Raw genomic sequence first — 22,853 nt, 5'->3', positions numbered from 1 at the left:
TTCACACAAAGGTGTCAAGTGTGAGTGGCATGAGTCAGCCTATGATAGTGTTATGGTATTGTGGTGAAATGGGCAGAAGATGAGTACAACCATTGAAATAATTTCTCTCCCCCAAAAAAGAATTGCTGTTACCTAGGTTAGCTTAAATGTAAAATATCCTTGAATATTAAAATTCTACTTTTTTTTTTTTTTTTTGGGGGGGGGGGGGGGGTAATTTAGAAAAAAATGTCAAGCGAGAATGTGTATGCCAGAGTCTAAAGTCAAGTCATTATTAACACAACATGGGAAGCACTCGGCAATCATGTCATCACTGCCTCATAAAAATATTCAGACACATCATTTACAGGTTCAGTTTCAAGACTCCCACCAAATCACAAATTGTATATAGTTTGACCTATAGTTGATCCTAGATCAATTTGAAAAGAGAGTTATCAAGTTGCACCCCAAAGGTGCATGCTGGCAAGCGCCAAAATAATAACCACATGATGCCATAAACGGTTAGGCATCAGGCAGTCCTTCTCTTATTGTGTTCATCTACAGGATTTTTAGGACGGGAACATTCAGCATTGATTGTGTTGCACCACAAAATAATCCTGGTGTCAGAGTAGTCAAAATGAAATGTTCATTATTTGCGTATGGCTATCAGGACTCATTGACATGACACCAAAGTTGAAAAGTAAAAGTCTTTATCAGGTATCAACAGAAAGCCGGGCTGGGAACTCAAAAAAACTAGACATTCTACCAGGAAGAAAGCTTCTCCCGAGTTTACATACTGTAAGAAATCTGGCCGATATGACAGAATAAAGGTTGACATAACAACAGGACACATTATGGAATCGGGCTTACGACAGAATGATACAATTAAATGACAAAGCATAGAGGATCAGCGACTTAACAACTAATAAAAACTGATACATCGAGAGACGACGGGTCACCGACCGGTCACAACACCCGCAACAAGATTCCTCCAAGCAAGCACCCAACACACACACACACACACACTGTATTAAGAAAATACAAAGGATGAAACCTTGCGTATTAAGAATATTATCTAAGCATCCAACAGTTATTTGCTGGCACTTGTTTAAATCCCACTGGGTTCAGATAAGACTAGCCCACATAGATAAACATGAGACAAACCCAACACAATGTGATATGTTAACATTCTGTAACCTCAGAACTGTTCTCCCATATACATACTGCAAACCGGGAACTATTTCTGGCACAAAAAAGAAAAAAAAAAAAGAAACTTGTGACCTCTGCCACGTCATAGAAAATTGAGAGTAGGCAGGCTTACCTGATAGGGGGTTGGGGAGGTTATGTTCTGAAACAAAATCTGTGTAAGTGTGAATTTGCCATGGCCAACAGGCAAATGCGTGGGGCTCGACTATATAAAGACGGAACATGAAAAGAAACTATAGTTACCTATTTGTTAAATGAAAAGCTCTAGGCAACAAGCAGCTACTTGGACTTCTATGTGACCTTCTTTCAGTGTGCATTGCTAATTTGACAAGCACACCATGTTCGGCATTAAATAACAAAACAGAAGACAGAAAATGTCATGTTTTCTTGTTTTATCTCAATCAAGGACAGACTGCATGTGGTACTTTGGATTGCTATTTATTAGGAGCTCGTTTAGTCGAGTGATAATCATAGCAGATTTATGCTACCAAAGTAGTCAACGGACATGTCTGTTTTGAGATCTGCGGCATGTCTTTCTGGTTAAAGTTACACTTGCTGACCTGTGGATTGGGGGAAAAAAAATCAATATCAGAACATATTCTTACACTACAATAAAGTGATGCAATTGTTAGCACTGTTGCCGACAGAGGATTTTGTTCATTCAATAGTTGCGTGAGCTCTCTGCAGGGAGATTCCCCAACTATGCAAAAAAAATAAAAAATAAAATCCATGTAAGGTGAATTGAAAACTTTATATTTTATGTAGTTGTGAATGGTTGTCTGTCTCTATGCGTCAGCCTTGCAACTGACTTGCAATATATCCTGGCTGTAGCCCATCTTTGACCTTAACTCTACTGGGAGAGGTTCCATCCCTGCTGTAGATCAGCGTTATTCCTATTGAGCATAACGTAATACTTTGTTTGAATTGTCATCTTTAATGTGTCATTCATTTTTAAATTACACGCTGTTGAAAAGTTTGCAACTTTGACAGAACAAATTGAAATACTTACAATGCTGTGAGGGACAATGCAATAAGTAATTTTAATAAAAACAAACATCAAGTTGACAGCAAAAACTAATGGTTCTGGGTGTATTCAATCTCCAGAGCTCATGTGTACAAGTGCACCACATATGTGACCTTTGGTGTCTACAACTACACCTTTTTTTTTTTTTCTTTTCAGCATATGTTATTTATAAAAATGTGTTCCATAGGAAGAATGTATCCCCCAGTAAATGCTGGTTTGAATATCTTCTAAATAAATAATGGCAAGAACTCTAATTAAATGAGAAGAGGCTCTGGTGCAATAAGCATGATGCATTTGGTTATCCCAGGGCCTTTTTAGGGGCAAGTGTGCCTTGAAGTATGAAGTCTTTTAGGAGAATGTGTTTTGAAAACTGTGAAAACATAGACATGCATTAATAAATGCCCACTTAAAGTGCAACAAAAAGTCAGCACCCCCCTCAGGTCATTTGCAGAGCATTTGGCTTTTAAGTTAAGAGTTTAATTATAGAATGAGTAAAAGGTGGCTGCCGTAAGAATCGGAATAAATGTAACGCCTAGCTTGAAAGAGAAAAGTATGAATACCCTGACGGGAGTTAGAAATGTTGATAGGATTCAAGAGTTTTGTACCTCTGAGCAGCAGCTCAAAAAGGCATAAGTTTTGCAACCATTGTTATTTTGTTGTTCATAAACGGCTGTATCTTGATAGTGTAAGATGTCAGCAGGAAGCAAAATTGCATGGAGTCCCTAAAATAACCCAACAAAAAAGTGACTTCTTTTATGTTGACCAGATTATTTGAATTCACCATTGTATCTTAACAGCGTCTTCCCCACACTGAAACGCTGCACTGCTCGAGTTAATGCCTAATTGCTTCCTCTTCCCACCATCTCCCACATTAGAAATGGGGACACAGATTTTGACTGCAGGGCATACATTGCAAACATTGATTTACTGTATTTAGCAACGTGACAGGGGGATGCCATCTAGGTGGAATTTTCTGGAAAAAAAGGAAGAGTGCCCCTCCGCGAGTCGTCACCTTATCGTGGTGGAGGGGTTTGCGTGCCCCTATGATCCTAGGAGCCATGTTGTCGGGGGCTTCATGCCCCTGGTAGGGTCACCCATGGCAAACGGGTCCTAGGTGAGGGGCCAGACAAAGCACGGCTCACAAGCCCCTTATGATGAGTAATATAAATGGACTTAGTTTTCCCTCGCCCGGACGCGGGTCACCGGGGCCTCCCTCTGGAGCCAGGCCTGGAGGCGGGGCTCGAAGGCGAGCGTCTGGTGGCCGGGCCTTCGCCCATGGGGCCCGGCCGGGCATAGCCCGAAATGGAAACGTGGGTCCCCCTTCCCATGGGCTCACCACCTGTGGGAGGGGCCGAAGGGGTCGGGTGCAATGTGAGCTGGGCGGCAGCCAAAGGCGGGGACCTTGGCGGTCTGATCCCCGGCTGCAGAAGCTGGCTCTTGGGACATGGAATGTCACCTCTCTGGCTGGAAAGGAGCCCGAGCTGGTGTGTGAGGCAGAAAGATTCCGACTAGATATAGTCGGACTAGCCTCCACACACAGTTTGGGTTCCGGTACAAGCCCTCTCGAGAGGGGCTGGACTCTCTTCCACTCTGGAGTTGCCCACGGTGAGAGGCGTCGAGCAGGTGTGGGTATACTTATTGCCCCCCGGCTGGGCGCCTGCACATTGGGGTTCACCCCGGTGAACGAGAGGGTAGCCTCCCTCCGCCTTCGGGTGGGGGGACGGGTCCTGACTGTTGTTTGTGTCTATGCACCAAACAGCAGCTCAGAGTACCCACCCTTCTTGGGGTCCCTGGAGGAAGTGCTGGAGAGCGCTCCTTCTGGGGACTCTATCGTTCTACTGGGTGACTTCAATGCTCACGTGGGCAATGACAGTGAGACCTGGAAGGGCGTGATTGGGAGGAACGGCCCCCCTGATCTGAACCCGAGCGGTGTTCTATTGTTGGACTTCTGTGCTCGACACGGATTTTCAATAATGAACACCATGTTCAAACATAAGGGTGTCCATGTGTGCACTTGGCACCAGGACACCCTAGGCCGCAGTTCGATGATCGACTTTGTAGTCGTGTCATCGGATTTGCGGCCGCATGTTTTGGACACTCGGGTGAAGAGAGGGGCGGAGCTGTCAACTGATCACCACCTGGTGGTGGGTTGGCTCCGATGGTGGGGGAAGATGCCGGTCCGACCTGGCAGACCCAAACGCTCTGTGAGGGTCTGCTGGGAACGTCTGGCAGAATCTCCTGTCAGGAAGAGCTTCAACTCCCACCTCCGGCAGAGCTTTTCCCACGTCCCGGGGGAGGCGGGGGACATTGAGTCTGAGTGGACCATGTTCCGCGCCTCCATTGTTGAGGCGGCCGACCGGAGCTGTGGCCGTAAGGTCGTTGGTGCCTGTCGTGGCGGCAACCCCCGAACCCGCTGGTGGACACCGGCGGTAAGGGATGCCGTCAAGCTGAAGAAGGAGTCCTATCGGGCCGTTTTGGCCTGCGGGACTCCGGAGGCAGCTGACAGGTACCGGATGGCCAAGCGGAACGCGGCTTCGGCGGTTGCTGAGGCAAAAACCCGGGCGTGGGAGGAGTTCGGTGAGGCCATGGAGAATGACTTTCGGACGGCTTCGAGGAAATTCTGGTCCACCATCCGGCGTCTCAGGAGGGGGAAGCAGTGCAACGTCAACACTGTTTACAGTGGGGATGGCGTGCTGCTGACCTCGACTCGGGACGTCGTGAGTCGGTGGGGAGAATACTTCGAAGACCTCCTCAATTCCACCTACACGCCTTCCATCGAGGAAGCAGGGCCTAGAGACTCTGAGGCGGATTCTCCAATCTCTGGGGTCGAAGTCACTGAGGTAGTTAAAAAACTCCTCGGTGGCAAGGCCCCGGGGGTGGATGAGATCCGCCCAGAGTTCTTAAAGGCTCTGGATGTTGTGGGGCTGTCATGGCTGACACGCCTCTACAACGTTGCGTGGACATCGGGGACAGTGCCTCTGGATTGGCAGACTGGGGTGGTGGTTCCCCTCTTTAAGAAGGGGGACCGGAGGGTGTGTTCCAATTACAGGGGAATCACACTCCTCAGCCTCCCTGGTAAGGTCTATTCAGGGGTGCTGGAGAGGAGGGTCCGTCGGGAGGTCGAACCTCGGATTCAGGAGGAGCAATGTGGCTTTCGTCCTGGCCGTGGAACAGTGGACCAGCTCTACACCCTCGGCAGGATCCTCGAGGGTGCATGGGAGTTTGCCCAACCAGTCCACATGTGTTTTGTGGACTTGGAGAAGGCGTTCGACCGTGTCCCTCGGGAGGTTCTGTGGAGGGTGCTTCGGGAGTACGGGGTGCCGAGCCAACTGATAAGGGCGGTTCGGTCCCTGTATCACCGATGCCAGAGTCTGGTCCGCATTTCCGGCAGTAAGTCGGATTCGTTCCCAGTGAGGGTTGGACTCCGCCAAGGCTGCCCTTTGTCACCGATTCTGTTCATAATTTTTATGGACAGAATTTCTAGGCGCAGCCGAGGCGTTGAGGGGGTCCGGTTTGGGGACCTCAGCATCGCGTCTCTGCTTTTTGCAGATGACGTGGTGCTGTTGGCTTCTTCAGGCCGTGATCTCCAGCTCTCGCTGGAACGGTTCGCAGCCGAGTGTGAAGCGGTCGGGATGAGGGTCAGCACCTCCAAATCCGAGTCCATGGTCCTCGATCGGAAAAGGGTGGAATGCCCTCTCCGGATCGGGGATGAGATCCTGCCCCAAGTGGAGGAGTTCAAGTATCTTGGAGTCTTGTTCACGAGTGAGGGGAGGATGGAGCGTGAGATCGACAGGCGGATCGGTGCAGCGTCGGCAGTAATGCGGACCCTGTACCGGTCCGTTGTGGTGAAGAGAGAGCTGAGCCAAAAGGCAAAGCTCTCAATTTACCGGTCGATTTACGCTCCTACCCTCACCTATGGTCACGAGCTATGGGTCGTGACCGAAAGAACGAGATCTCGGATACAAGCGGCCGAAATGAGTTTTCTCCGCAGGATGTCCGGGCTCTCCCTTAGAGATAGGGTGAGAAGCTCGGTCATCCGGGAGAGACTCGGAGTAGAGTCGCTACTCCTCCACGTTGAGAGGAGCCAGATGAGGTGGCTCGGGCATCTTATCAGGATGCCTCCTGGACGCCTCCCTGGGGAGGTGTTCCGGGCATGTCCCACCGGTAGGAGACCCCGGGGACGACCCAGGACGCGCTGGAGAGACTATGTCTCTCAGCTGGCCTGGGAACGCCTTGGGATCCCCCGGGATGAGCTGGATGAAGTGGCTGGGGAGAGGGAAGTCTGGGAGTCCCTCCTGAAGCTGTTGCCCCCGCGACCCGACCCCGGATAAGCGGAAGAAGATGGATGGATGGATGGATGAAAAAGGAAGAGTGAGTACTTTAAAGACCTCTAAAATTATTCATAACAGACCAATTCAACAAAAACAATAGATGAGTAAAGTAGATGACCTAAATTACTGCCTTATCATAAATAAAGTTCAATATGTACAATTTAAGTCAAGGTTTTGGGTAAAGTGATCCATCCAGAGTTCCTGAGAAATAGCCTTACAAAATAAATTACATAATTATATTAAAAAATGTTATCATGACAAGCAATGCTTATATTTGGAATTGTTTCATATTTTTCAGATTACATTATGGGTTCTTATAAAATGTCAAAACTTAAAGAGGTGAGTGTTGCTATTTCTCTTAAAGAAAAAAATACAGGCCATCACTTTAAAAGATTAAGTTTAAAAAAAAAAAAAATCTGTAATACTAAAGGTAATTGTTGACCACATTTTCACAAGTCAACACTAATGTGTTCCAAAAAAAGACCCATTATCCAATATTCAGAATTCTTGGTGCGTAGCTCTCAAGTGGACCCATTATCCAATATTCAGAATTCTTGGTGCGTAGCTCTCAAGTTGAAGTGACCATTCCAACTAGACTTTGAATTTTGACCAAATGTTCATATTTGGGAAATCATGTCACATTGATCAAAGATCGCACTGTATCTACAACTGACTTTAAACATAAGAAATGCAATTGTAGATGGAAACGTGAATGGTTGGACAAAGATTAGCCAAAGAAGTTTCCATTGAGTATGTCAAATAGATTACATTTGCATTGAAAATCAACACCTCAAAGACCACAATTTAATCTGTTTTCAAAAGAGACGCCAATTAATCAGGAGAATAACCGGCTCTCGGTGGGGGTAAGGGTCAGGAATAGAAAATAATTGATGCAAGGCAGACAAAAGGTGATTTTAATTAAATCCCATCTCAAAGCAGGGAGGTTATTTCAATCTGATATTATGGAATTATGTTTATTCAAATATTTCGCAGCAGCTCAAGCAGCCTATCATGCAGCTTGATTATGATATCAAAGCGGGGCAGACAGCTGGAATCCACTCGGGATCTCCAGCCTTGGATGTAGAGCACAGACAAATACAAATGGTAAATTATGACTCAAAAGCTTCTTTCACACCTACAGTTACCACATCATTTGAGAGAAAATATTGGTTTGATTGTGTTTCATAAAAAGTTTACACAAATCAAAATGCATCACAACCAAGCCTATAAGAAGTCTCTGTTGTCGTACTGGTTAACAGCAGGTAAAGGAATGATAAACAGAGATTGTTCAGAAGGGGAGTGAATAAAATGGTACAGTTCGAACGCCATCAGAGCAGTGAGCACAGAAAGTGGCATGGTAAAGCGAAGACATGCTCGTTAAGTCAACTGCTTAATCATGCTATGGCAACATAATGATTATTCCGTATAGGGTCAATTGGGCTGGGTTTATTTGCCAGTTGGAGTGGATCCGAGTGAATTGATTTTATTTCCACAAGCAAACGTGCCAAGTTCATTTGGAACCCTACCGAGTTTGGTCCACACCTTACTTCAATTAATGAGTAAACATGGTACGAACGCCAAAGAGAGGGAGAAAAAATTCAAGGACAAAAATATGCTAGTGTGACAAGCAAATGAAGAGGATAATAATAACCAGATAATTATTTTCTTTGTGCAAATGTCATGTAGTTTTACACAAAAAAAAGAAATCAATGTTTTCAAAACGTTCAATACAAGAAAATAAATCCATGCTGCTCAACCGAGAGGGAAATGCTGAATAAGGCATTCCAACACTGTCCCCGCTGAGCCACATGACTGACTCCCATCTAATGGAAGCGCTGCTTTTAAAACTGGACTCAATATATACCACCGCTGAGGGAATTCCTCCACACAAAAAGAAATAGCTTCCTCAAATCTACAGGGATAGTGTTGAGGGCATCCTTCGACTGAATTTATAGTGGCAAGATAGATATTTCTTTTGACAGGGCTCCAGCATAGAGATTGTTAGCCATTGTATATAGTAACCGAGGCTGAAAAATCATTCAAGACACACATAAGGATTGTGATGAAAGCCATAACAATAAGAAGCCAATTGGGATTTGTGGCAATCTTACAACTTTGACACATGACCTTGGAAAAACAAAACAAACCCCCAAAAACTTAAAAGTAGAACACAAAATGTCGTCCTGTCCGTAACAACATATGATGAGGATGACCGTGAGTGCAATATCTATGATTATCTTACGGTATGTCAACCAACATGTGGGATAACGAGTATGATAGTTTCATCACATTGCACACGTGATTGGGAAATTGGGAGTGTGCCATTTCAAAATAGTGAAATCAAGGTAGAACTTTTTGGCCAAAGCTTCAAAAGGTTATGCTTGGGCGCAAACACTCATCACCAACATGAAGCATGGTGGCGGCAGCATCATGCTTTAGGGCTGTTTTTCTTCAATTGGAACTGGAGCTTTAGATAAGGTGGATGGAATTATTAACAGTTTGAAGCATCAGTCAGTGTAAGCAAAAAACCTTTCAGGTGCAAAAGAAATAATATCAGGAAGAGATTGTGTATGGAATTTTAATAGCCATGCTACTATGTGCAATAGACATGAAAAAAATCTAGACCTTTTCAAATGCTAGGTTTTGTGAATAAAACAAATACATACAGGTAGTGGTTTGTTATGCTTATTCTCATTATGAGATTGAGAGGTAGAGTACACCCTGAACGGATCAGCAGCCAATCGCAGGAATAAAAAAAAGAACATTTACAGTATAAATGCAACATATAATATTGATACTCTATATACTTTGGGTTTGCCTGCTACCCTGTAAAAAGGTAGTGAGAGTTTAACATTAGTCTTCAATCCCATCATAACCTTGATTTATTAGTCTGACTCGGTCCATACTTCATGATAAATCAGTTTTTAAAGGTGTCTCCGGAAAATCCTCAGTCAGGATCTTGGATGGACAGGCACTGTAATGGAAACTGTGTGATTTATGGATGTATGTAATACAGACTACCAATTCTATTGGGATTTGGTACACAATGCAATCTTGTTTTTTTTTATTATTTTGTAGAAAAAACAAAGCTGGACACAAGGGGGGGAAAGCAGCTCAAACTTTGTCCAAGTGGATGTCAAATTGTCAAAGGTGAGAAGGGGGCAACCAGTGTGTTGTTACTTACACTCAGTTGTTCACCCATGACAGAGTGATTCAAGCAAAGGGTTAATAACTTGGTGTGACCTCAGATCAACACTGACACGCCAATCTTAGTTGCTTTTACACCACGCGTCAGTAGAGTATTTAATGACTACTCCGAAAAGATAACAATCAGTGTTTGGTAATTATTTTGTGACAGTGCAGTGATGAACACACTGTACAGTAAATGCTGCCTTTAGGTGCCAAAATTGGAAAATAATCTAACTGCTTTTTTTTTCCCCTCAATATTGCAACTGTGATTTAAAATTCTGATATGTATTTAGCATGGTCCTCTTTTTTTCAACAAAGACCATCAAAAATCAATTTGTATTATAAGAAACACTCACAGATTGTTCTATTTATTCAACCCATTAGGTAGCCTCAAGCAAAAGTCCCATGGAATAGCAATGTCTGGACATATTTGGAAAAAAAAAAAAAAGACAGCGTTTGCATTTTATGCTAAAGAATAAGACATTTGTGAGACTTTTGGTAGTACCGACCGTAAAATAAAGTTTCCAAAGTGTTCATTCTAACAAAGACAAAGGCTTCATTCATAAATACAATTATTTAAAATGGTGTGGAATGCAAGATGTGGTAACATTATTCTGTTTGCATTACAATCAAATGGTGGCTTGCAAAGTGTTCTAAGAATAAAAACGGCTGTACTTAATGAGTCACTCTGAATGTGCTGCAAATGAATGCTAAATCGTACATTTTTATATAAATAAACTGGCTGTTTGCATGCCTTCAATTATTTATTTATTTATTTATTTATTTATTTATTTATTTATTTATTTTACCCAAAAACAGGTAAACGGACTAGCTATTCCTTGAATTTGAATTTTGGCTTACCCAGACTGAGGTGGGCCATTGTTGTGTGTCTAACTCCCCCCCCCCCCCCCTCACAATTGGATATGCTTGAACCACAACAACACTTTCTCTGGTTTCAAATAAATTAAAAAAAATATGGAGTTGAATTCATTTCTTTGTTTCCTCACTGGATACGTCTCGGGTTTCATGGGTCCGACAGTAGCCACTGTCAGCACCTGATTTCGGACGACACTTTCTTGAGCTCTTTTGTCTATTAGTGTGAAAGAAAATCACAGTATTGACATAGTTGATGGATGGTCAGAATCACTCTGCCCTACTCACTAGCATAGCAGACGGGACTTTGAGACACAGATTGTCAAGCTTTTGGTTAACAAGCTAAGCATTGTTTAATGGAGGAGTACTCTTAATGTGATCCTGCATTTGAGTGTATCCCAAAGACATACTTGTTTGTCGTGGATGCCGATTAATTCTGACCTACAGACATCTATTAATCCAACGTGTTCTGTTTTCCGGTTATGTGAGCAAAAAGAGAATAATCGTACCCTTTCCCTGGCATTTTAATAGCACTGATGTCCTCCAAGAGTTCATGACTGCACTTCAATGCACTTAAAATATTGTTTGAACAGTCCTTAGTCACTACAAAAATTGGTATTCTTCAAGACTGTTCGTCTCCCTGGCTAATTTCCCAGTTATATTAAAGTTTTAAAAAGAGTGGTGAATATTTAATTTGAATTGCAACCCATAGATATTACTTGTCAGTGAAATGAAGACATTCCCCTTGAGTGCAAAGAACTGTGAGGGGTGATGTTTACTCATGTTCCCAAAATTAAACTACATTAAAAACTCTATCTCAAGAAAATCTTGACTGGAAAGAAATGCAAGCATTAAAAATAGGGATGCTTCCTCCGCGTGGAAGACATGACAGGCCATCATTCATTGTGTTTTTGTTTAAATGAAAAAGCACGGCCAATTTCACTGTTAGCAATTACAGAGCTACATTTTTCTTTACTTCTTTATCTTATTATTTCTTGACTTTGCCTTTAAATGCCTTCACATCTGTTGTTTGGAAGTGTCTTTGAATATTTGTCAGTGTATATTTCCTTTTACTAATTCTTAGCGAGCTATTTTTGTCTCTTTGCTTTGCCTTTGACGGCGGCTCGGTGGCGCACTGGGTAGCACGTCCGCCTCACAGTTAGGAGGGTGCGGGTTCGATTCCACCTCCGGCCCTCCCTGTGTGGAGTTTGCATGTTCTCCCCGGGCCCGCGTGGGTTTTCTCCGGGCACTCCGGTTTCCTCCCACATTCCAAAAAAAACATGCTTGGTAGGCCGATTGAAGACTCCAAATTGTCCCTAGGTGTGAGTGTGAGTGCGATTGGTTGTCTGTCTCTGTGTGCCCTGCGATTGGCTGGCAACCAGTTCAGGGTGTCCCCCGCCTACTGCCCGATGACGGCTGGGATAGGCTCCAGCACGCCCGCGACCCCCGTGGGGACTAAGCGGTTCAGAAAATGGATGGATGGATGGATGCTTTGCCTTTGAACGTCTTAGGATGTTTGTCTGTGAACACATTTCTGTGTAAAGTTGCCTTAAGTATGAAATGTGCTACAGTAAATAAAACTGCCTTCCCATTCAGAGTTACACAAAGTGGCCTCTAAAAAAAAAAAAAAAAAAAAAAGTTAGTTTTAATTTGTGAACAGCATCTATGGATGGATTCTGCTGTCTGCAGTATACCTAAAGAGATTTTAGATTTTCAATACTGTTGATTAAGATAGCTATAATTAATGAAATAAGTAAATAAGACTTGATGAGGCTTGATGTGTTTAAGGGCCATGAGTGGCCAGTATTCCAAGAAGCCAAGAGTTGAATCATTGCCCTCAGGGAGTTTGAGAACAACGCTCATCTAGACATTAATTGCATCGTTTCCCTTACTGCATTAGCCGTAGGGAAGGTCAGACAAACTGCCGTTTTTCCCTAGCCCCTACTTTTTACTTATATTTTACCTCGCTTTGCCCCCAGATTTGCCCCCGCAGTCTCTCCATGTTGCTTCGCCAGTCAAGCATCCACGCTGACTCTGGATCTCTTTTGTTTTGCATTGCTTTTCTGCACCATCTTTGTTTGACTGCCGGCGCTGTAGCGCAGACCGTGATCTATCGTCTTTGACAGCTCCTAGTGGCTATTACAGCAAACTAGAACAGCAAATAATCAGGGATCCGGGATTTAAAAAAAAATATATGTATATATAAAATGCACAAATGTTAAGGTCTATTCAGTCAAAATTTACAAGGTAACGATTGTTTTGGCAAGCAGATGTGAATAATTAACATTAAGAGAACGATGGCAGATTGCCTTTTTTGGTTAAATGTAAAGTAGTAAATTGTTTCTGAATAACATAAATAACAACACAGTGTTCTCATATTAAAGTAAGAACAATAGTCGTTCCTTTCAAATGTAAAAACATAAACTGGTTTTGGCATAGTCATGTTCTCAGAACAAGTCCTAAGGCACTATAAAATAAAAAATAAAAATGGGGATTCAAGCTTGGATTCCACACTAATTCAGGACACAACTGTGGTCTGCAGATCTAAGAATGATTTGATGTCTACAATAGAGTAACTTTGTCGGCATGTATTCCAGAAGGTTCAGTTTCCATAATGAGAAATGTGTGATATACATCCAGATTAATATGGAGAACCAAAAATGTAATTTGTTGAGGTTAGCGATCAGGGAATTGGATATATTGGAGTTAACATTTGTACTACGCTTGATGTAAAGCAGGAACATAACTATTGGAAATTAATACTTAATTACAGCCTTCTACTCCTTTGATTTGCACACCTTTATGAAACACTGTTAATATAGCACTACTCTGTGGTAATGATTGTTTCATACCCCACAGTCACCTAGCCTCCTGGTGACTATCAAATACAGACTTCTGTGACAGTTGTCTCTTTGATTAGCTTTGATATTGAAATCTTTCTCACTTGTAACTCCACGTTAAGTCTAAAATAAAAAGAACAACGAATAGCAAATCAGAAAAGAGCACATGCTCTTGCGTTTCATTTCATTTTCTTAAGCGGTCGAACAAGGTAAAAGGTTCAAATGTAAAATATTAAACTTATGTAGTATAAATTTATGCAAGGGGCAAACGTCCCCTCGTATGGTTCACTTAACCTAATCCGATCTCTGCCATATGCACTGTAACTCATGTGCCTACGGGGCAGAATAATTTATGTCCCACTGCCTGAGCACTGACACGTTGTATCACTGAAACAGCATGTTGTATGGCTGTGCAGACTGGGGCGCAAGAAAGCATGATAACAGTATTAACGGAGGAAACATGAGTTATATGCCATTTAAATGAGAGGAGCTGTTCAGGGATCTGTAATTTGTAATATAACCAATTCCTCGCTAGGTACGTACATTCCAAAATGAAACAAAACTTACGGCATTCTATTGTATCTATGTATTTTGACATGTTTAACATGATTGATGTTTTATTTATTTATTTATTTATTTATTTATTTATTTATTTATTTATGGTGCCTGACACTTTCATACTTCTACTGCATATCGGTTATTGTCTTTTTTTATCCTCTTATTATGTGCCAGCTCTTGGGTATGGATACTGCTGGAAACTGAATTTCCCCTTGGGATCAATAAAGTATCAACCGATCGATAAACACACACACACACACACACACACACACACACACACACACACACACACATATATATATATATATATATATATATATATATATATATATATATATAGAGAGAGAGAGAGAGAGAGAGAGAGAGAGAGAGAGAGAGAGAGAGAGAGAGAGAGAGAGAGAGAGAGAGAGAGAGAGAGAGAGAGAGATATAGATATTAACTCGACAGTATAAGTCGCACCACTCAAAATAATAATTGCTAATAAATTCTGATAACTTTTTTTTACTTACAATTATATTAATTTGAGCTGCAAGTTCTTCATAAGATTCATCATAAAAGACTGTTTGAAGATTGGAGCCCTAAGTGGAATTATGCTACATAAAAAGGATAAAACATGAATGATGTGTGGTAACTAAAGGCAGCCCCAAGGATTCTTCACACTTTTGAAAATATACAGCATGTTTATAGAGTCCTGCAGGGGTTGGTTCAGTTTCAACAGCAACTGAAAGATCTTCCTAGTTCGACAGAGGCCAAAGACAATTTCTCTCGCAGCAGTGCCAGACTGTTGCTTGAGTTTCAATGTGCTAAAGCAAGCCTCTTAAGAGGTTAAACTATCAGGCAGCTACTTTTACTGGAAACAATATAGTATATTAAGAATGAGGACATGCTCCATTTAAGTTGAACACAAATGATTATGCTCATCTTTGTGTTTCAATTTACTGCTTTCACTGAATTTGTGGTTGTACCATTGGTACGTATATGTGAAGTACGTACTTTGTTACAGCTGTATATAAACACTGTTTTGAGGGGAACATGTTTTTGTGCTTGTGTGTGCGTGCGTGCGTAAGTTTGTTTGGGTGGCGAGATATCTGCATATTTCTTGTTAAGTATAATCAACACAAAGATAATGAATTAAATAAATGTTTTTGTATTTTAGTAAATGCATTAGAAAAGAACTTGCAAGATTTGAGTGTGTATAGCAATTGTGATCTGACACAACAAGCTATTCCTGCAAAAGGTCATTTGGTTATGAAGCCTTCTCAAATAGCACAGCTCCCAGTCATTATCTCTCAACACAGTCATTCATTTATTCACAATACTTCAGATGTGCATCATCCAGAAGGCTCAGTGATGCATTTTGTATTTATTGTATCTATGCTATCAAAGTAATTACTTTATTCAAAAACAGATATATGAGTTTGTGCTGCTGTGAGTAAGAAATATGGAACAGAATATAATTATGTTGCAAAGTAACTATGCATTGAAAAACACGGTGGGTCAAAGAATCAAGGATGGTACATGTTCTATTGGTTTAGTTACGGTATTTTTGGCCGATAAAGTGCACCGTGTTATAAGGCGCAGTAGGTTATAAGACGCACCGGGTAATAAAGCCTAACATTCAGGCGAACAAACCAGTACAGCAAATGAGTCAAACTTTATTCAACTTCAATTCGACATCCATACATAATTATTAAATTATTATTATTAAATTAAAGGATTTTAAATGTGTCTTCTAGTCTTGATTTTAAGTCGTCTTCTAGTTACTTTAGTTTGTTTACAATGTATTGTTAAAGAAATATTAAATAATTGCTTGATCTGTTTTATTGTAAGAAAAAAATATACATACATTACCTTACCTGTTATGGTTATGGTTAGCGTGTGACCAGAATGTTTTCAAGATTGTTCTTAAAATGTAATATCTACAAACGTACAGTAACGTGGAAAGTGCATATCTCAGCTGAAACGGAACAGGCTGCTAAAGTAGAACAAGGACATTAAAGAAAGGATTTAAATGTTACGTGCTATTCCTCTGAATTGTGGCCAACATTCTTGATTTCCCATTGCATTTAGCCCTCCGGATCCATACCTTAACATATGTAACAGTTAATACAGTTAGAGCTCAGGTCTTTGCTTGCAAGCCCGTCCACCTAATGATATTAGAGTCGATTCTATACTTTGATCAAGCTATCAATGTCAATCACGTTTGTGCTACTCAAAGCTGCAAGCCCTTGAAGGGAATTGGCATAGCAGAGCGTGGGGAGGGCTGCAGGAGAAGGGCTAGCAGGATTGTAATGCAATAGAGTTGCCAGATCTGAAAGCTTTTTATTGCATTAATATGTTCCTGGATAATTCTATCGGGTGTCCTGGTATGACCTTTAAGCCCAATTAAAGTCTCATTTCGTCAATCAGCTAAATCCTAGATGGTGATGGGAAAGTGTTCAGCTGTTCTGATATGGCTGTGCTTCCAATAACAACAAAGGATTGTGTTTCTTGTTTCCCATAAAGTAGGACTTAATTGTAATGGGCAGGCTCGGAAATGTAATGATTTAAGAGACAAGATATTCTATATCGAATAGGGTTTAACACTGATTCAGAGAACAGCAGCTAGCTAAGATAGAATAAAGTGACAAATGTTTTCCCTTCAATGCTAATCTCTAATGGTTTTTCCATTTTGGCTTTCCAATGTTATAATGCCGTTGATTTATTGCTATTGAGCTCGTGGTCACGTCCATATTTTTCCAGTTTTATAAGTGTTTCAGTGGCCCGCGTCGATTGCCTGGCAATGCGTATGTGTGAAGTGGAGTTCAGGGACATTTCTGTATCTGCAGGTATCTCATCCTAAATGCCAATCTCGCTCACAACGCAAGTGTGTGCCCTGCTTTGTTTATACTTGAGTCTCACTCGGCGGCCTTCTGATCATAGGCAAGCAGCGGCGAGGCCTCCATTTGAAACATTGTATTATTTGACTCATCTACTTCTGGAAGTCTTTTGGAGTTCAGAAAAAGTTCACCTGCCTGTATTGGAATTTACTCTCTTCATGATTATATTGTTGAGTTACATAACGTATAAAACTAATAAAAGGATAAAAGAGTAATAAAAGGAAAGAAAACTTACTACCACTGCAGTATCAATGTGTTGGACTAATGCATTGACGGCGCTGTGTTGTTATTACTAACATTGTTCTTAAATGCGAATGGTGTAAAACAGTTGCAGTCATCATTCTCCTCGATTAAATGTAGCTTTTGTTTTTTTTTTTTTTTATTAAGGGGTCAAATATCAGGGTATTTAAACTTCAATAGACCAAAAGAATATGGTCTAAAGTGATGAGATTTACAGACCTTTGCCCCTTACTGTGCTATGTGTATACAATTGCAACATCAGCAGGAGAAGAGCTGTGTGCTAGCTATGTGACATTGAAAAAAAGAAATGCATTTACGGTTAAGAAGTCCGTTGGGAAATTTTGTTTAAAAATACAGCCATGCTACAACAACATTACTGAGAAATGTAGTTAAATTAATAATGTCTAAACATGTAGTGCTGCTACTGACAAAAAACAGACAGTGTCTAACATTACATTGATTGTTTCCATATGAGTAATCACAAAGATAGAGTGAGGTTTTTTATATTGACTAAATAATATACTAAATGGGAATGTTGCATGGATGATTCGTGTCAAAGGGGAGTTAAAGTTGATTATTGAATTTAAAAATTACACTTGTGGGGTTTCACTGAATCTGAAGAACAAATCAGCTCTGCGTCAGTGGCAGGATTTGACAACCCTCAAATCATGATAGACATTTGATTCCATGACCGTTGAGTAAGATAAAACTTCTGTGACTTATATCTTTAATATGTGCATCGACTCCATAATTGGGATCCAGCCTTGAGTGGCAAGGAATTTTAAATTGTTTAAAGTGGGAGGTTAATATGTGCCCGGTGGATTGCAGCTTGTCGAGTAGTGCATTAGGTGTTGACAAATGAGAGGGAGGCCATGGCATGCTGGGGATAACCTGTGATTTATTGTTGGTTCTAGGAGTCTGGAGGGCCGGTAATGCAGAGGCAATAGGGAAATGAAACTAAATTAATGGAACAAGAAAATCGTACACGATGTTTTGTGTCAAATTAATGTTGGAGAAGCAAGACAATGGCATTTAACTGTCAACATGATTTTTTTAAATTTTAGGATTAAACAAAACGACCTAGTCTCAATAGTTACGGTTATTATTTGAGTAATTAATCACATCAATTTGTCTACCATGTTAACGCATCAGCCCTGACTGCCAGATTACAAAAAAAGAGGATCATGAAACATATAGCGTATAAGAGAAAGCATGAAGTTGTGAAAACACTAGATAATTGATGAACAAAGACATGTAACTGTGACATTTGTTATTGCTGTCATTTTTTACATTGTCATCACTGTACACTAGAATTGTCTGATATAGACGTAGATGACATTTAAAAAAAAAAATGCATGTCAATATTGAGGGTGTGCATGCAAAAAAAATCAGTTGAGCAACAACGAAGAGTGAGTAAAAAACACTTGTTTATGACTTTATTCCTTCTTTTTTAGCGGGATCAATATTTGCCACCTGTGGGCATGTGAATCCCTGTCAGGCGTTTCTGTGATAAAGTGCTATATAAATAAATTGGACTTGACTTGAGGTGTGAACACGCCCACTCGGTGCATGTTAGGGAAACCAAGGAGAGAAAAAAAAAAAAAAAAAGCATGACAAAGTAGAACAGATGGATCATGTAAAGAGCTTTGCTGGGTTTCTGGATGAAAAATGGATAGAAATAAAATTAAAGTGCAGGTAGAGATTATCGAGTATTATATAAACGACATGTAATTGTGTGTATTAAATGTGACTAGTTAAATAATAAAAATACAGAATAATTGTGTTAAAACTTAAATGATTTTATGATTATATCTGTGCTTGGCTGTGTCCCACAGTACACTTGTCATTAATGTGTAGACAATCTTTGATGAAATAGTGTGCCCTTTAAACAGCAAGAGTGATACTGCACCATTGACTTGGGCAACATTTGTGTTGATCAGTGACACAAATGCTGCGTGCTGCAACTACGTATATGGGAATACTGCAGCAATGCATCTCACCAACTCTCATTTATACAGCATGGTACTTTGCCATTTATGTGGGCACTTAATCATTTCTCTCTTTATGTTGTTTAAAAAAAAGGAGATATTGCCTTTGAGTCAGACAAAAGCACGACCTCTTTCTTTAAACTGAAGCCTCATTTTACAGCTTAATGAAATCTAAAATGTAGAAATTGCAAATTCACCGAATGGAAGTGTAATTTTAACAGATTTAAAACTGTCTAAAAAGCACTTGCCTCTTGAGAACCCAAGAAATATTTGGTCAGGGCCAACTATTTCTTCCACATATTCACTTGTGGCCTCCATTTATGCTTTGTCACGAAGATCTAATTTTCATACTTGGAGTGTCATGAAGGCAGCATAAACACAACAACACACACTGTGACTGCATTAAATAAGCCACTTTGATTGTTGGATGAGCATTCTGCATGGCAACTTCCAGTGGGACCGAGGGGGAAAAAAAAGGCCATTCATCTTCCTCTAATGATTGGCCTACCGCACCACCCATGTTTGGTTTTATGTGCCACATCCAGCTAACAGTGAGATGAGTGTGGTCAATATCACACTCCCTAAATCGTTCTCGGTACTGCTCACAGAGCTGCCCAGTTACCCCTTTTACCTGCCATGGCTTCTGGCTATGGCTTCTGGCTATGGCTATATTCTGCCCAAGCTTCCTTGACCCAGGCTGGTAATGCATTACTCCCTAGATCAATTGATAGATCGGCCCTGTCTGAGCTGCCGTAACTAAATCAGCTGCTCCTGATGATTCAGCACCAGCCAGGGAGCCGGGCATGCTGTCACCAATCACAGATCACCAGCAGCTAAGACAGGTATGGACATTCTCCTGTCACTTGAACCTAATTTATGGCCAGCTACCACATTGATTAACCTTGTGCTTTGGTTCAAGCTTCCGACAAAAAAAAAAAAAAAAAAAATGCTGCCTTTGGATGCTAGGTGCGACTGAAAAACACGTGGTTGCTTAACATTTCTTATTACCATTAATAATCTCTTACAATATTGCCATGCTTGTTTAAAATAAAGCACAATCAATACTGTAAGTAGGACTGACTGTTGGCATCATATTCATAGTACAGAGTTAAATATCTATATTATATATGTTTTGAAATACAAATATATGTATGTGTGGGTGCGTGTGTGTATCCAAATATACATTTATATGCATATACACATATGTATATCACAGTCACAGCAAGCAGCATCAGAATATTTAACTTTTTGTAGCTATAAACTAAAACTTTGCTTTTGTTACCACTCAAACGGTACATCCCAACACCCTGCAATGTTTTGGATTCTTTAGTTCTCTACTTGCAGACAAGGTGAAAAAGGAACCTCGTCCAATATTAAGTCAATAGAGAGTGGGGAATTGTGTTTCCATCCGGTGAGGCTGCATATAAATGCACTCTGTCTCTATCTATTGACAATTTCATTGAGCGAAAAAATGTTATTAAGGAACACTAAGTGAAGAGCAGTGAAGTTAAACTGTATGAATTTGCCTTTCCTAAATGACAAAAAAAAGCAACTGAATGAGTTGAATTTCAGAATCAAAACTTAAATACTGTGCAATGCTATCAAGCTGTGATGACAGACATTGATCTCTTTATAGACATAATAGTATGGGAAAGAAATCTGGCAACACTTACATTGTTCATGTACTCGCTTAGCAAGTCTTGAAGGGCCTGTCGAACAGCATTGCACTCAGCCACGATGCGTTCGCGTCGGTCATCACGTGTGCACGATGAGTCTGCCATTAATGCGGCACCACTGATAATGCTCTCTAAGCGCTCCTCCAAAGATGGGCGGAAACGAGCTTCGCTGAACGTCAAAGGGTCCAGGATTATTTTATTCTGGAAAAGCAAAAAGAGAAAAGTATTCACTTGGATGGTTTAATTAACGGCGAGTGTAAGAGTCATGCAAAAATACTGCACGAACAGTATAAAAAATTGAATGTGTGTGTATCCTGAGAAAGAAATTTGCAAAACATTCATTGATCCTGATTTTTTATGGTATATTTGTGAAATTGTTATCTCCGCATTCACATCCAACATCTACACCAGAAATGAGAGCTTTCCGAAGGGAACAAGCCAAAGCCTAATACACAGAGGACCTGAAGAATGAAAGCTGTAAAGAAGAAACGAACATGAAGGCCTAGTGAGAACATCCCCGGAGGCCTTGATACCATTGTTATTCAAGCATGATGTCAGGTACCAATTATCATAGGGCATGCAGAATAGTTGGGGTAGAAAGATTAGAAAAAGCTTGATTGACGACGGCCGGGAGGTTGTCAAGGTAATTGCCAATAGTTTGAGTACTTCTCTATCAGAGAACCATGAAACCATTTATATTGTCACTTCGCCCTTCTGCAATGTGGGATTTTTAACGTCAAAATCAATAAATGTGTGATTAATGCAGAAAGGAAATTTACATTGTACCTGTGAGCATCTCAGGTATGTCATAACATCTCTTTGATTTTATACTTGTTTTATACATATTTGTTTTGACATACTTCGAAGAGTATGCAGTTTTAAGAGCACAGCAATATTTAAAGGGAGCGTCAACCCCAAATTGTATTTATTGTATTAATTGTATTTTCCGAATTTAGGGGGCGGCCATTTTACCATTTGCTGTGCAGTGAAAATGACATAATACAGTAGTTGTTTAGGGCTCTGGTAACGACGAATCGCGACTCAGCTTCAGAAAACGGGTAAAGTAATTTCATAATAATTAAGGCACCCACAAGATATTGCATTGTGTTTTTACCAACTAATCCAAAATACAGATTAGTCTCACCATTATTCTAGACAATGCGCCCCATACAATTTAAATAGATTGACAGTTGGTAGAATCAAAATCTTTTTTTGCCCTGTAAACATTCAGGCCATTATATATGACCTCACTTTAGATGAACTAACATTACCCAGGCACTGTAAATGTCACAGAGTGAAAATCATGTCTTTGAAAAGCTTCACATATTGACAGACTAGATAAGAAAATATAGACTCAGCATTAACAGTGAGTCTACATATGAGCTGAATCAAACGTTTCATTTATGTAAATTAGTAAAATATATAAAGTCCTGCCCTGTACCGGGAAATATTCATATACAACCATTTTTGTTTTGTATGTGCAAGCAGTAAGAATAAAGTATCAACTCCGCCGGTGACTAAAACATGTTGATCGAGAAAAAGAAAATGACTGTCAGGCTCAATTAAAAGGACACAATGACAAATTAAATTTGTCAGAAAATCATTAAGATGAAGAAAGGTTTTGAACGATCAGGGCAACATGAAGCGCATGGCTATGAATAAAAGAATACAGTAGCGGGACGTTACATAAAGTATAAAGTGGCTTCGTGCTGTGCATAAAGTTAAGATAGGCATGTACCAATGCAAGTCATTTTCCTTTGAGAGTTCAATATGCAACACAAATATCCCCTTAAAATTCAAATGTAAGGCATTGTTGAATCTTTAATACAGACGGAAGATACAACTAGAGCAACGAGATGGGTGACCGCATTAATTAGTAAGAGGAAGCACAGCAGGAATTTAAGCTAAAAATTGTGTTTTCCGAAAATAGTGAGTGAAAACCCCATTGTGCAAACTGCTTCCGGTTCAAATACATTAGGTAGTTACAAAGTTCTATCCCCCATAGAAAACATGCTACTTGTAAAAAAAAAAAAAAAAAAAATGCATTGTTTAACTCCAAGCAGGCCAGTCAAC

General features: G+C 40.6%; 1 protein-coding gene across 4 annotated transcripts in view; it reads right to left on the bottom strand.

Annotated features, from left to right (window-relative positions):
• ctnna2 (catenin (cadherin-associated protein), alpha 2) overlaps positions 1 to 22,853 on the bottom strand; it is a 190,208-nt gene that overhangs the window by 101,743 nt on the left and 65,612 nt on the right. For 3 of the 4 annotated variants that reach the window (XM_049719420.2, XM_049719422.2, XM_049719419.1), the window contains exon 7: positions 20,778 to 20,981. In XM_049719420.2, coding sequence (XP_049575377.1) covers positions 20,778 to 20,981 — 204 coding nt within the window. Of the gene's footprint in view, positions 1 to 195; positions 1,743 to 20,777; positions 20,982 to 22,853 lie in introns of those variants that run through there. The other variant, XM_049719421.2, reaches the window with a different exon arrangement.

This window comes from Syngnathus scovelli, chromosome 5 (assembly GCF_024217435.2).
Source record: "Syngnathus scovelli strain Florida chromosome 5, RoL_Ssco_1.2, whole genome shotgun sequence".
Taxonomy (NCBI): Eukaryota; Metazoa; Chordata; class Actinopteri; order Syngnathiformes; family Syngnathidae; genus Syngnathus; species Syngnathus scovelli.
Note: the sequence above shows the minus strand (reverse complement) of the source record. Positions and strands in the feature narration are given on the sequence as shown.